The sequence below is a fragment of the Eptatretus burgeri genome, chromosome 2 (assembly GCF_056783735.1).
Source record: "Eptatretus burgeri isolate ZD-2024b chromosome 2, Ebu_testis_v1, whole genome shotgun sequence".
Lineage (NCBI taxonomy): Eukaryota > Metazoa > Chordata > Myxini > Myxiniformes > Myxinidae > Eptatretus > Eptatretus burgeri.
Genome location: NC_140962.1, coordinates 62,811,136 through 62,826,923, shown reverse-complemented (window position 1 = coordinate 62,826,923; position 15,788 = coordinate 62,811,136). Strand labels below are relative to the sequence as shown.

The 15,788-nt window shown below is 44.2% G+C and overlaps 1 protein-coding gene across 12 annotated transcripts in view; it reads right to left on the bottom strand.

Moving 5' to 3' along the window:
- LOC147032166 (uncharacterized) overlaps positions 1-15,788 on the bottom strand; it is a 59,577-nt gene that overhangs the window by 18,819 nt on the left and 24,970 nt on the right. For 2 of the 12 annotated variants that reach the window (XM_085869530.1, XM_085869523.1), the window contains 2 exons: positions 1,558-1,652; positions 783-867 (listed from right to left, as the gene is read on the bottom strand). In XM_085869530.1, coding sequence (XP_085725656.1) covers positions 783-867; positions 1,558-1,652 — 180 coding nt within the window. Of the gene's footprint in view, positions 1-782; positions 868-1,557; positions 1,653-2,329; positions 3,258-15,788 lie in introns of those variants that run through there. The other 10 variants (XM_085869528.1, XM_085869522.1, XM_085869527.1 and 7 more) reach the window with 6 other exon arrangements.

Here is a 15,788-nt window from a genome sequence, read left to right as displayed (position 1 = left end):
AAAGTTCCCGAGGACCCAAAAGTCCCAAAAGATCCTGTGGACCCAAAAGACCAGGAGGACCCAAAAAGAACTAATATCCATAAGACCCAGAGGACCTCAAAGACCCAGACCCAGTGGACCCACAAGACTGCAGACCCTTTAAGACTCGACTATAAATGGATGATGCGTGTGTGTGTCATGTTTTTTTTTGTGGAGTTCTACTGAAGCATTCTGATATGGAATGAAATATACCAAAATGATCGTCGTGACCTCCTGAGTTGATTCGGCTAATTAATTCCAAAAAATGTGTTCGAATTCCCATGTTTTAAACTCACACCATGTTAACGTAAATTAAGTAGCTTAATACGTCCTTCTACCATTGCATGGCATTCCAATAACAAAAAACAATAATAACATTGTAACAAAGCATACATTAATTAATACGAATAATATTTACAACAATAACTAGAAGGGTACTCCGTAGAGCGCATATCTCCGCCACGTAATGCCTGATCCACGAGAATATATCAGGCCCAATACATTTTTGAAATATCGTGTTTGGCCCGATCACTCAATGGTGAAGAATCATTTTTAAATTTAAATAATTCTCGTATCCAGATCCGGATTCAGATCTTCACCAAAATTGAATCAATTCGTTCTTGCCGCACACCCAACCTGTCCACCAAGTTGTGTCCGAATCCGTCGAACTTTTTGAGATATCGTGCAATATATCATGTTTGACCCGATCTCTCAACATTGAGGAATCACTAAAAAAATTCTAGTAGCCGGATCCGGATCTTCACCAAAATCTAACCAGTTCGTCCATGTCACACACCAAACCTGTCCACAAAATTTCATCCGGATCTGTTCACAACTTTCTGAGACATCCTGCACACAAACAAACAAACAGACAGAAACGGGTGAAAACAATCTTCATCTTCAGTGGCAGAGGTAAATAAGAATAGTAGTATCATATGGCAATAATAATAACGAACATATAATCCCCACGTTGGCTCCAAGCATATCTGGGCTTCGTAAAAGGCAAGCTAATGCTCAAGCAGTACAACAGGTGGGTATGCAACAAGGCTATGAAGACCAATGTAAATTTGGTCCATTGGACCAACGGGCCCACGAGTTGAGTTTAAAAAAACAAACTTTTTTTTTTTTAGCTCTGTGACCATTATTCCCCACCCCTGAGGCATGAACCGCGGGTCAAATCCAAAATCATGTTACATATTTCATGCATCAATTTATATTTATTGTATATCCAAAGTTTTATTTGAAAAATGTTTACAAATTTGCCCATAATTGCATTTTCTGGTATTTGGCTTTTTTATACAGCCCAAGTGTCACAGGGGGTGGGGCCAAAAATGATACCACTCTCGCACCTTCTTCCCACATGATTATAACTGCAAAGTTTGGTGAATTTCTGCGCAACCGTTTAGTAGTTGATTTTTTTGATGGATGGATGGACTGACATACAGACAGACAGACAGTCAGACAGAGCTGTTACACAATATCTCCCCGTTTTTTTATTTTTTATTTTTTTTTAAGCATGGGGATAAATAAGAGACTTACCAAACTGGCAGATGTTGTGTCGATTATTCGCTCGGCATTGCTGGTCATTCCAGTTGTACCCAGCAGCCGCATGCATCTCGACACAATTGGCAAAACTGATCACAGAGGGACATTTATCAGAACTTTTGACAATTTGCAATGTTTGGAAAAAAACAAAACTGTTGAAAAATGTTTGTATTGTGATTAGCATCGATGATTTTTATTTTATTTTTTATTTTATTACATTTTACCAACACTCCAATGTGCCAGGAATTATTGCAATATCTTTTTTCACATTTTTAAGCACAAAAACAAGTCAAAAAGCACAATGTGTGGGGAGTGAGGGAGATCAATATAATTTAGAAATAAAATTGAAAAAAGAAAATAAATCAAGGATGGGGTATAGAAGGGAGGAGAGTGTCGGAGATAGTGGGAAGAAAATGGAATGGAGGTTGTAAGATGATAGGACGAGGATATGGAAGGGAAGATAAGGAAAGGTTCATCAATGATTCCACAATTTTGTGTACGTAATAGGCAGATGCCTTAAAAGTGTATCATGAGTAAACATAGGCGAAATGGTGCAATTCGACACCAATAGAACAGAAACGATGCTGGTTCAAGGCATAAATTACCATTTATTTGTCCTAAACTTACAAAAGGTTTTCACATTGGACTATTGTGAGTAAACTCACTCATTCAACTTTTTGAATTCTTCTGATAAAATATTAAATTGTTCTCAAAGAAAAGTTATTTAAATATACAATATTGTCGTGTCCAGAGGGTTTGCCCCTACCTGGACGGATAGCCAAACAGTTCTCCCTTTGAGGCCAACAGCCGAGATTCTCGGAGACTCATGCCACGTGCAAGATAAATGGCGGTAAAGGACGGAGGCACACGGGTTGGACTCGACCCACAACAGATACATGGACACCAGCAAATGAAATGAAATGGATAATTTAATGACAGTAATCAAATATGTACAATGACAATAATTCAAATTATAGTAATGAAAGAAAAATGTAAGGTAATCGACGGCCTAAATTCCTATTTGAGGCGTGTCCACACTCAGACTCACACTCAGACTCACACACAGACAAGGGGTCATATAAAATAAAGAAATCACTTTGCACTCCTTCACTTAGCTGTGTCCAGGTGGTCTTTTGGGACTTGACAATCGAACTGCGTCATCAGCATGCAGTAAACCGAGCCCTATAAAATGGCGCTGAGCAATTCGTGAGGCAATATTCGACGTCAGGGCTCCCAAATCACGGGGTAGCTTCTTCGTCGACCGCGCTTGCCGATCTACTGCTTTGCAAAATGGCGCCACTCCCTTTGGTGATATGCACGAGGCTTTGAGATCCGTCTCTCATGACCAACCAAAAGTCAATGGCCAGCATCTTGCTCGGCACGCAGCCAATTTGCCTCAGTAGGAATATGGCTTCACGACTACAACTGCAACCTCACTCTTCTTCATGCGTCGAAGGAAAGCCGGCCACAATGCCCTGCTCTTTCGATCGCCGATCCTGCCTCTCTGTTCTCTTGCCGAGATGCGCTTTGATTTCTCTGATCGCCTCCCTCACACCGAACTCCACTCGTGCATTCGCTTCTCACTTCGAGCTGCTACCCCATCCTCTGACCAACATCTCCTCTCTCACTTCTTCTTCTTCTTAATCTAACTGACATCATGCCCATCAATCATTCGCCTCGGGGGTGTCACTTTGCCCGCCATCACCCTTGGAGGCGGGGATTCTTTATTCCAACATGGGTGCCATAGCAGCATGACCTGTGACATCATAAGTATCATTAAAAAAATTATCCAAGGGTAGTCGCTCCTTTTTGGAAAGTTTTGCGTTGATCGCTCATGCGGTTGTGGAGAAAACAAATATAACAAAAAGAGAATAAACATGCAAAAGTGCAGTATGAAAACCATGCATTTACAACAAGAAAAAGAGCAATCAGAGATTGCATACCCTCGTCAGGACTGCTTTTGTGTTGTGTATTTTGTGTGACGTTTGTGTACTGGTGTGTTGCATAATCAATGAGACCAAAATAGAACTGCCACTTTATAACTACTGGCAGTGATGACCGGGTACCAAGGCATTCCGCTTTGAAGCAACCCCGCTTTGATCGGACACCTGACCCTGACCCATGACGTTTATTATTATTCACTTGAATTCAGAATGGGATTAAAATAAATTAAATTCAAATCAAATGGAAGACCAAATAGGTACAGTCAGTTGTAATCAGAGGAAACCTGAACAAGCAAAAAGCAAAGATGGTCATCAGAAGGAACCTGAATAGGATTCTCATTTCAGCTGCTACTCCTCTCCCCTCAAACCCATCCAGGCACAGCCAAGTGAGCCCGAGTGAAAAAATAATAATTTTTTTTTTAAATCCATATAAAAAATTAAATAAATTTGTCTGCCAGACCATGCTCCCGATCAAGCTGAAATTTAAAACATGTATGCACCACCACTACAAGATCATAAATTTGAAGTTTCGCGTCGATTGGTTAAGAGGTTCCAGAGAAAACATTTTTTTAAAAATACAATATGGCTGCCAAACCATGTGACCTGTCAATTATTCCTGAAACAAACTTGTACACACATCTCTTGGGGAACGCTTGCGTGAAGTTTCCCCTTGATTTGTCTCGCCGTTCTGGAGAAGAAGATTTTTTTAATGGGTTTTTGGGTAAATCCAATATGGCTGACAAACCACGTGACCAATGACATCATATGTGTGAACCTTTTGTTCCTCATGGAAGGCGATCATATGTGTAAAGTTTTGCCTCGATCTGTTCAGCCACTTCAGAGAAGAAGATTTTTGGTGGGTTTTTAAAAAAAATACAATTTGGCTGTCGAATCACGTGACCGATGACATTTTTTTTAATCTGGGGAGCATTTTATCCCAAGATGACCCTCAAAAATTTACATACTAATGGAATGTAGCGTTCTACATATGCAATTTTGACGTCATAATGAGGGCACCGATGACCTCATAAAAATCACACTCATTCCCCATGAGTACTTACGATGTGCCAAATTTCAATTTTTTCCTTGGTGTCGTTTCAGGGATAGAGGCCCAAAGTTTGTCCGTTTTTCCAATATGGCTGCCACACCACGTGACCTATGACGACATGATTATCATGAAAACATTCCACATGAGTAGATGCACAAGCGGTTGCAGAGAAAAACATGAAAGTTCTGTGCAGACAAACAAGACAAACAAACAAACAAACCCAAATGCAACACCCTCTCCTTTGGTTAGGGTAACTGGAAGGGCACTCAGTGGAGTGCATACCTCCACCAGGCTGATTAGTTTGTGTGTTGTATTCCACTGATAGGCTGGATCTGGATTTGGACCTGAACTAGAATTTAATCGGCTTGTTATTGTCACCTAACTAACTCACCCACCAAGTTTCGTCCGAATCCGTCCATAACTTTTTGAAATATCCTGCTATATATCGTTTCATTCCGATCACTCAATGGTGAAGAATCATTTTTAAAATTCTCAGTTCCAGATCCGGATTTGGATCTTCACCAAAATCGAATCTATTCGTCTTTGTCACATATCCAACTTGTCCACCAAGTTTCATCCAAATGTATCGCCAACTTTTTGAGATATCCTGCTATCTGTAGTTTTTGGCTCCATCTCCCAAAGGTGAAGAATAACTTTAAAAATTCTCAGATACAGATCTGGATTCGGATGTTCGCCAACATCTAATCATTTCATCGGTGTCACATACCCAACCTCTCCACAAACAAAAAATTATCAGACAGACGGGGTAAAAACATAACTTCCATCTACCTTCAGTGGTGGAGGTAATAATAAACGGAACAGAAACAATAAGGTACCACAGCCTATAAGGCTTTTGGTACCCTAACAAGAGAAGCCTTGCAAAGACAAATGCAGTTAATAGCTGCAGCATTCCATTCACACGTGAATTAACCTTCTCACTTGTACCTATCTAAACCCTCATACACTAATTACACACATCAATGTACAGTATTGCCAAAAAGCAAGACAACAATATTCATTGAAATAGTATTTTCTTTCAAACATTTTCAGTATTACTATGCTTCCAAATGTTTTTCTTCCAGCTGCCTGGGACTTAACAATGCATTCAGCACAACATCACGTGGACATGTTTACATAATCATAAGAATTATGTGGCAAACCATACAAGGTGAAAAAGAAAATCCATAAACAAAAAGAAAATACAGCCCAGGCTGCATTCCAAGGTATAAATATTATTGTAGTGTTTGTATACACAGTTTACAAAGATGTCTTTAAAAATTATAACAAGAAACAATATATCCAAAATCTGTTTCTTTTTTTGTTTGTTTTTTTGAAACTGTGCTTTGGGGGCCATCCAAATATTATGTATTACATTTTTGGGCTGGCAGGATAGCCTCGGCCCCAGAGGTGTGTGCATTCACCTCTGTTGGAATGTCGACCCTGCAGCTGTAAAGTTCTATCCTGATGTTTCGCAAGCAGGTGTGCCATCCGTCGGATGGATGTTAAACTGGGCCTCCCACCTGCCAGCATTAGTTGGTTGATGTGAAAGACCTCACAGCATTCTTTGGAAAAGCAGGCTGGTTGTGGCTGGCACCCTGAACAAATTACATATTCCCACATGGACTGTGGGTAGCAATTGGTCTGGACTATTTGCAGGTTCCTTGGCATCAGGTTACACTGTCGACTATCTTAGAGTGTGGTTGCTGTCTGGAGAGAAGCCCTTCTGGACTACAGTTTACAGAAAGTATTTACAGCCCCGACTTTTGTCACATTTTGATCTACATTTCAAAAAGTATTCACACACCTGAACATGTTTTTTTTTTTTTTGTTTTTTTACGAATCCACACAAAATACCCCATAATGACAAAGTGAAAACATTTTTAGAAAATTTTACAAACTAATTAAAAATGAAAAGTCTTGCATCAATAAATATTCAACCCCCTGAGCAATACTGTTGTGGGCCGGGGGTCGGTGGCGAGAACGACCGCAAGGTGGGGAAAGCTTGCGTCATCTCCCACCAAACTCCCCGGAATTGTAGGCCGTCGCTCGGATAACTCCGCGAGCCGGCGGGTCGTTTAACCGACAGTGGTCACCAATATCTCAACAGTGTAGCGCAGGGTCTATTTGTCGATAACCAATTTACCGAATTAACTACGCGATTTCGACAACCGGGGAAACCACACCCTCGACATGTCTTGCTCGAACCGGTGTAAAGACTTCAAGCTACCCCCCTTTCAAGTTACCTCCCGGTAATCTGAAATCGATTTCAAGTTACCCCCGGGGGTAGCTTGAAATCGATTTCATCCTTCCCCCTACGATTTCAGATTACCCCCCTCAAAACATTTATTTATGTATGTTTATTTACAAAAAATAGTAATTTAATTGATATTGAAAACGAATTAGGGAATAACTATTGACCACGTGACCGCCTTTAAAGAGTTTGCAATGAATTTTGACTTTATAATGAATGATTTTATTTTAATATTGTTATTAATTGAAATCGGTATTTCTCATACAGTTATAGTTTTTGCCACATTTTAATGAAATCCTTCTTCGATATAGTTGATACAAATAGGCATACTGGTATATCGTTTTAACCAACTCAGACTATACTTACAATTATGGAAACAACACAATAAAATCAATGTATAAGAAAGGCAATGAAAATAGCTTGCTTTTAATTCACAATTTTGTGGTGGTGGTGGTGGTGGTGGTCATATGGCAGATTAGTTGCCGGGGTAGCTCTCATTTCTTGAAGGGCAACTGTGTCGCTGATGCAGTGCCCCTCTACCAGTACACACACTGGAACTGGTACTCATTTCGCTGACCTTGGAAGGATGACTGACAGGCTGAGTGCACAGCCTGTTGTTGGCTCAGTGGTTAGGGTGGCGGCTTGGCATCCGAGCGTCCTGAGTTCAAGCCCCGTCGGCCGCTGAATTAATACACCAGGGGGGTTGACTCAGCCTGTCATCCTTCCGAGGTCAACAAAATGAGTACCAGTTCCAGTGTGTGTACTGGTAGAGCGGCATTGCATTAGCGACTCAGTCGCGCTTCAAGAAATGAGAGCTACCCCGGCAGCTAAGCTGCCATACGACCACCACAACCAATACAATAAACATTTTTGTTACATTTTTTGTTTCCAGACTTTGAGATGAGCTTTCAATCTTGTATGTTTTATGTGTTCTATTCAACAAACGTATCATGAGTTGTGGGCATAAGAATTTATCATTTCAGCTAAATCAGGGAGGGGGGGTAATGTCAAAGTGCGGGGGTAATATGAAATCGGGTTCAGGCTACCCCCCGGGGGTAACTTGGAATCGATTTCAGATTACCGAGAGGTGACTTGAAAGGGGGGTAGCTTGAAGTCTTTACACGGGGTCACTCTACCGACTGCGGCAGAGTTCCAACGACCGACTCCGGTTCGGGTGCAGCCGAGCGGAAACTGCCAAAGCCTTGCCAGCTGGAATGAACGGATTATCGGGGATAAAACCCCCCTAAACTCAGATCCGAACCATACTGGACCAATTCAAGAAGGGACAGAAACGGACTGGGAATATTTAATAAAAATGTTTATTTGCAATAAAAAGACAAAGTCAAGACTTAACGCGAATATGCAAGAAGGAATATTTACAATGAGCAAAAACACTTATTCAGATCTACGTACAAGATGGGCCCACACGCAGACACACACACAAAATGAAAAGAAACCCAGAGTCTTTATTGGACCCTCGCAGCCGTGGAGAGAGACAAGCTGGGGGTCAGAGTTTGGTGGTGGACCTGACCGTCGGAGGAAGGGCGTGCTCCGCGATGCAGCATCTGACAAAGGTTGGTCCGGTCCCCAATCGCACGTAGAGACTCGTTCGTGGCGGAGCTCGGGTGGTGAACAATCAGGGTCCACGGAGGGAGGTCAGGGTCGCTCTGTCCTTCCTTAAAACTCCTCGTAGCAGCCACCGTGAAACTCCATAACCCCGTACAGCCACCGTGAAACAAAAATGACTGCTTACAGCCACCGTGAAAGCAAACTCGACCGGACCCATTTTTTACAGAGTCTCGGAGATCTATTGGCCTCTCTCCACGAGGAGGGGCGCCTTGGCGAAAACGCACCTTGCTGTCTGCCCCTGATTGGACAGGGTCCTCCGGCCCACCTTTCTGGAGCGGGACCTCGGCCCCTGCCAGGAGACCCCAGTTACTCCTCCACGTGGCTTCGCTCTCGACGAGTAACAGTGTCAGCGCCGTGAAGGTCAATGTACAAGAGTTACAATGTTCGTGGGAGCCGAGAAGTGGAACTGCCAGACCCCCTCTCAGGAATTCAAGGTACGAGCAGCCAGCGGGTGGTGATGGAGCGTGATGGGCCGAAGGGGTCATGCAGATGGGAAGGTTTATTAGATGTAATAACCTTACTGAAAGAAATCGCAATGCAGCCTTGATTCTCCCACTAGACAAAAGGAAGGGGATCTGACTACACACATACTTAACGACATAACTGACTTTTGGGACATCTGTATGTTAAATGCAAATGGTTTCCAGATCTGTAACAATACTTTGTAGAAGCGCCTTTGGCAGCGATTACAGCTTCGAGTCTTCTTGGCTATGTCTGTATCAGCTTTGCACATCTGGATTTGGGCATTTTCTCCTATTCTTCCTTGCAGATTTTCTCAAGCTCTGTCAAATTGTATGGGGAGTGTCAGGAAACAGCAATCTTCAAGTCTTTCAGCAGATTCTCAATGGGATTCAAGTCTGGGCTTTGGCTGGGCCACTCAAGGACTTTTGCTTTCTTGTTCTGAAGCCATTCCAGTGTTGTTTCGGCTGTATGCTTGGGGTCATTGTCCTGTTGAAATGTAAATCTTTGCCGCAGTCTAAGGTCTTTTGCACTCTGAAGCAGGTTCTCCTCAAGGATTTGTCTGTATTTGGCTCCATTAATTGTTCCCTCTATCCATAAAAGTCTCAAGGCCCCTGCCGCTGAAAAGCATCCCCATAGCATGATGCTGCCACCACCACCATGCTTCATGGTAGGGATGGTGTTAGATGAGTGATGTGCTGTGCTCGGTTTCTGCCAGATGTTGCGCTTCACATTCAGGCCAAAGTGTTCAATATTTGTCTGATCAGACCACAGAATCTTTTCCCTCATTCTCTCAGAGTCTTTCACATGCCTTTTTGCAGACTCCAGGGATGTTATCCTGTGCCTTCTTCTCAGGAGTGACTTCTGTCTGGCCACTCTCCCATAAAGCCTAGATTTGTGAAGTGCTGCTGTCAGGTCAGGTTCGATCTGTGACCTGCTACAGGTACCATGTAAACCTGTACTAACCTGTTCCATGGTCGTGTTGTCGGTGACTAAACCATCTCCCCAACCAGGTTTTCTGGTGAGGAGGGTGTTTGGATATGGACACCCAGCAGGATTAAAAACAAAACCTGTCAAAGGGCGGAGGAGCTCTTTGTGAGCCAACGGCCATCCATATCTAGTGCCCAACTGTGTCTGCGGACGTCCTCCTGCAGTTGGGTTACTTCCATTAGGAGGTTGGTGGCAGGATTTGCACTCCAGCCACCGTAAAACCCTTCATTCCGCAAAACGCAAAAAAATCTGAAAACCCACTCCGTGGGAGTACCTCCTGTGCAGCTTCCCTTCGCAGGGCAGCTCACCGGATGACGAGATTGGGGCAAAGCCTTCGGGACCCCCAATCTTTGATGATAGGAGGGAAACCACGGGGTAACATCCCTGGGTCAGATTGCGGGAGAGCATGTCGGAGTGGTGCTGAGGTGTCGGCCACCAGACGGCGGTCTCCTTGGGTTAACCTGAGACGGTCCCTTTGGGTGGGTGCCTGGAATGTCCTATCCCTAAGAGAGGATGATCACCTGTCTCTGTTAATATCTGAGCTCAAGCGTTTGGACATCGGGATTGCAGCTCTCTCTGAGGTTCGGAGACCGGATTGCGGCGAGATAATGGTGGGTGGTTACACCTACTGTTGGTCTGGTCGCTCTGATGGTTACCATACCCAAGGAGTTGCTGTAGCTGTGTCCAATAAGCTGACCCCAATGATAATAGAGGTAACACCATTCAACGAGCGTATTATGAGATTAAGGATTCGTCACTCCTTAGGTGTCATTTCCCTGGTCTCTGTTTGTGCTCCGACTGAGGCGAGTGATCTCACCGTGAAGGATGCATTCTACGCCACGCTCGAGTCTGTGGTTGATCAGTGCCCCAGACGAGATACACTTCTAGTCTTGGGGGATTTCAATGCATCGACTGGAACTGATAGGGATGGTTATGAGGTGTGTGTTGGTCCCCATGTGTCAGGAACTATGAACCAGAATAGCACTAAGTTCCTTGACTTTGCAAGAAGTCATGGACTTAGGGTGGCTGGTTCATGGTTTCAGCGCCTACAAGCTCATCGCTGGACTTGGTATTCGAACGCTGGCGGTGTGGCAAAGGAGATTGACCATGTCCTCATTGACGGTCGTTGGAGGATGATCCAGAACTGCAGCGTCTACCAGAGTGCTCAGTTCCTCAATACTGACCACAGGCTTGTTGTAGCAACTCTAAAGCTACACCTTAAATCCTGGAGAATGGTACCATCCCAGCCTAGGCTGGATGTTGGCAAACTCAGGGATGAGAGAGTAGCTGAGGAGTTTGCGAACAGGCTGAGTGGACACTTGGGGGGTCTGGGTGCTTTGGGGGGTCCTGAAGAGTTGTGGAGTGCCTTCAAGACCACCGTCCCTGATGTTGCCGGTGGATGTCTTGGAGCTCACCGCAGGGCAAATAAGAATTTTGTCTCTCAAGGGACACTGGATACCATTGAACAGAGTCGCAGGGCCAGGCTGAATGGCAGAGCTGAGCTGTTCAGGGAGCTGAGGCGTAAAACTGTACGTGCACTGAGGGTGGACAAGGAGGCCTATGTGCGAGGAATCTGTGAGGGGGTAGAGCATCACCTGTGGACAGGTGATTCTCGTCCCGCTTACAGGGGAATTCGCGCATTGCGTTCATCCAAGCCCATCCCTCGGAGCACTGCAGTTCGAGCGGAGAGTGGTAGGCTCTTGACAGAGGAGTCTGAAGTGAAGGCCCGCTGGGCCGGTTACTTTGAGCGGTTGTACCAGGCTGATCCACCAGCTGTCGAGTTGGACGTCAAGGGTGTTACAATCCCTGTTGCTGACCCTCGGATCAACTGTGGTCCACCTTCGCTTGTGGAAACACGGGCTGCGGTGAACCAGTTGAAACGGGGCAAAGCTCCAGGGATCTGTGGCATCCATGCTGAACTTCTCAAGGCTGGTGGAAATGCTGCACTCATGTCGTTGCATGCAGTTTTGTGCTCTGTCTGGAACACAGGCATCATCCCAACTGACTGAAAGAGGGGCCTTGTTGTCCCTCTCTGGAAAGGGAAGGGTGATCGCCAAAACTGCAACAACTACCGAGGGGTGACGCTGCTCTCAGTGCCGGGCAAGGTCTTTGCTCGGATAATTCTTGATAGGGTTCGCCACCATCTGCTTGAGCACCAGCGTCCAGAGCAGTCAGGCTTTACACCAAAGAGGTCAACGATTGACCGTATCCTTGCCCTTCATGTCCTCACCGAACGCAGACGAGAGTTTAGGCAGGGGCTGCTTGCAGCCTATGTTGATCTCTGTAAAGCGTTTGATTCAGTGAATCGGGATGTCCACTGGAGGATTCTTGGTCTTCGTGGGGTGCCACCAAAACTGATCGATCTGATGTCTGAACTCAACTCTGGTACTGAGAGTGCTGTGAAGTGTGGTGGTACCATCTCTGACTTATTTCCAGTTGTTACTGGAGTTCGTCAGGGGTGTGTACTGGCCCCCACACTTTTCAGCACTTGTATGGACTGGATTTTAGGGAGGATGTCGGAGAGATCTAGCTGCGGTGCATCGTTTGGGAATGTCAAGATCTTGGACCTTGATTTTGCAGATGATGCAGTCATCTTTGCGGAGACTTTAGACATCCTTTTGGGGGCCGTCGAGGTGCTGAATGTGGAGTCGGAGCCACTGGGATTACGGGTTTCTTGGGTCAAAACTAAGATCCAGGCTTTCGGTGACATCTTGGATGCTGCTGTCCTGTCTGTGCCTGTTTGTGGTGAGGATGTTGAGGTCGTGGAGAGATTCACTTACCTTGGCAGTGATATTCATGTCTCTGCTGGCTGCGAGTCAGAGGTCAATAGACGTCTGGGTCGGGCCTGGGGTGTCATGGATTCACTGGATCATGGGGTGTGGCGCCGCCGGTGCCTGTGCGGGAGGACGAAAGTCCGAGTCTTTAGGTCCTTGGTACTTCCAGTCTTGCTATATGGATGCGAGACTTGGACTCTGACCAAGGATCTGAGACGGAGACTTAATTCCTTTGGTACCAGGTCTCTTCGGAGAATCCTTGGCTATCGCTGGTCGGAATTTGTGTCCAACGAGCGGTTGCTGAGAGAAACTCGGATGAGATTTGTTACCTGCATAGTCCGTGAGCGTCAGTTGCGGCTGTATGGACATGTGGCTCGTTTTCCTGACGCTGGTCCTGCTCACCAGATTCTCTCAGCGAGGGAGTCTCATGAGTGTAGGAGGCCAGTGGGCCGACCACATGCCTCGTGGTTGCAGCAGGTTGACCATCATCTCAAGGAGATGGGGATGGGCCTGGCATCTGCCTGGGGGATGGCCAGACGGAGGCCCCTGGAGTACCGGCGGAAAGTGGACGCAGCGACGCGCTGTTCTGGCACATGCTCCCATACCTGACCTGACCTGCAGAGAATGTTGTCCTTCCAGCAGTAACACAACAAAATGTGATAAAGTCAAGGGGTGTGAATACTTTCTGAAGGCACTGTATATAAGAAAAAATGATCATGTCGTTTTGCATGCTTTATATAAACGGCCTTCTTTGGATGCAATTGCAAAATTAAAAAATTGCAAAATTAAAAAAATACCCCCGAGCGGAAGTGCCGGTCATCTCTGCCAGAGGTCGAAAGTAACTCTGTGCCATACTAGAATAGCGGCAGTTCATAAAGTACGTCCGCTCTACTTCCGGGTTTCAAAACCACCCACCCCCTCTGTATGCAGGCAAGTGACCACCCACCCACCCCCCATACATCGCTAATCGCTTGCAAAGCCAGCAGTTCCTTATGAACCGATGTTTGTAAGCCATGACGATGCAGTCCCTAGCAGTGTAATTTACCATTTTCTTTTAATATCACAGCACGTCATTTATGAAAATAAAAGTACAAATTGACATTCAAGACAATGTTAATGTCATAAATGAAAGTAAGTGTGCATATAAACTTGTGTTTCATTGTTTTAGTTAAATCTGACAAAAGCTTCAAATGTAATATTTGTCTCGGAGAGATCCAGTTGTTAATTTTTAATACTTTTTTTGTATGTACGTACTTTATGAATGGCCCATACGGGGAATCAGAACGAAGTTTGAAGGGCTATAAAATCGGAACGAGAGCAAATTTCAAAAAAATGGCTCGTGTTGTTCTCGATAATCGTCCGTAGTATCTGAATCACTAATAACATTTGATCTCTCTTGATAAATGAGGGAGGAGATACGATTTGAAATTGACGATTTTCGCAACTTTGACAGCCTCGTGACGTTTTACCATGACCTTGTAAGTTACATCGTTGTGCATGTCTCATCGACCTCTATCCATTCCCCTATTGGTTATTTGTCTCCACTCGGTTTGATTGTGGATGGATGGACGGATGGACAGACAGACTTGAGACTGGGGTTATTAGGTCATCTCTACTGAGATGATAGAAATGACCTAAAAATGTGAGAGGAAGATGATTTGCAGAATGATATGTGGGAAAAGGAGATTAGGACTGGAAAGGAGGTTCGAAGAAAATAAGAGGACAATGAAAAAAGAGAAACATATATCGAGCTGACGGGTAAAAAAACAATTAACATTTTCAAGGAATAATCGCCTGCATTAAAAACACAATTCCAATCATGTCCTCATTTATTATGTCACTGTGGCTAACAATTCTCATGTATTGACTGCAGCTACTTTCACCCCGTCACTAAACATCTCATGTGACTATTAACAATACCAGCGACTGGAAATACAAATGGTCCAATCTGTAAGGTTAAGCTGGATATAATGCTTGTGGAGCATCATGGGGGCTGTGATATCAACCTGTTTTAAATGCCTTTGCCCCATTATTTCTTTCCTCTCTAACTTATTAGTTATTAGGCCAAGACATACTGAACAACCCTCCTACCTTATAAATTTCAAATAACAACGATTTATAGAAAAACAAGATTATTGTGAATTATAAAATACTAGGAAAAGTACCCGTCCCCAGTAACGGGAAAAAGCAAGCAAATGTATCCATTCCTGGTGATGGGAAAAGTTTAAGTTAATCTCGAGATTTAAATTATTTCACGAACTTTAAAAAGGTCAATTGTGTTGCACTCTTGAATTCACTTAGAGCCAAAGCTGTGAGCTACTTATTCCACCCATCGAGAAATGGTGGTACAACATCAGGTGGCGAAGGTTCAGTTTGTCTAAAAATAGGGCAAAATATCCTGCTTACGAAAATGTATTTGGAAACATATTCATGCCTGTTCTACCATCATTTGAAAAGTGCATGTTGAGCTTTTCAAACACAGCACAGGAAGCGGACGCCATAAACGGGAGACAGACACGTGCACAGATAGACACCACGGTTCACAATATATAATACTGGCAGGGGTACTCGGCGTTGCCCAGTAATGTTCTAATCCTGTGAGCATTTTGAAGAAATCAAATTTTGTTCTTTCTCTATTTTGTTGTCATGGCTTAAAACACCTTCCTACACTCATTAAGGAATGGGTTTGGGGATCATTTGATATTACTTTTTATGTCGCTACAAAGACTTACACACTATACGTCAATTTTTTTTTATCCAACTTTGTTTTCAATTTCTTTTTGTGCCTAAAATACTCCACGGCACTCATTGATGAACCTCTGAATGTTTCATGAAGATCCGTTTGGCCATCTCTGCGAAAAATGCTGACACACACACACACACACACACACACACACACACACACACACACACACACACACACACACACACACACACACACACACACACACACACACACACACACACACACACACACACACACACTATGGTGGTCCAAAAAAATGAAAGTTCGAATTTCTCGCGGGCATGTTTGCGAAATCGTTCCTGACGTTGAAAAACCCAAAGAAACAAAAAATTAGCAGATTTGGAGGTGGCTTAGGGGTCCATCAAAGTCTCTCAACGGATTCATT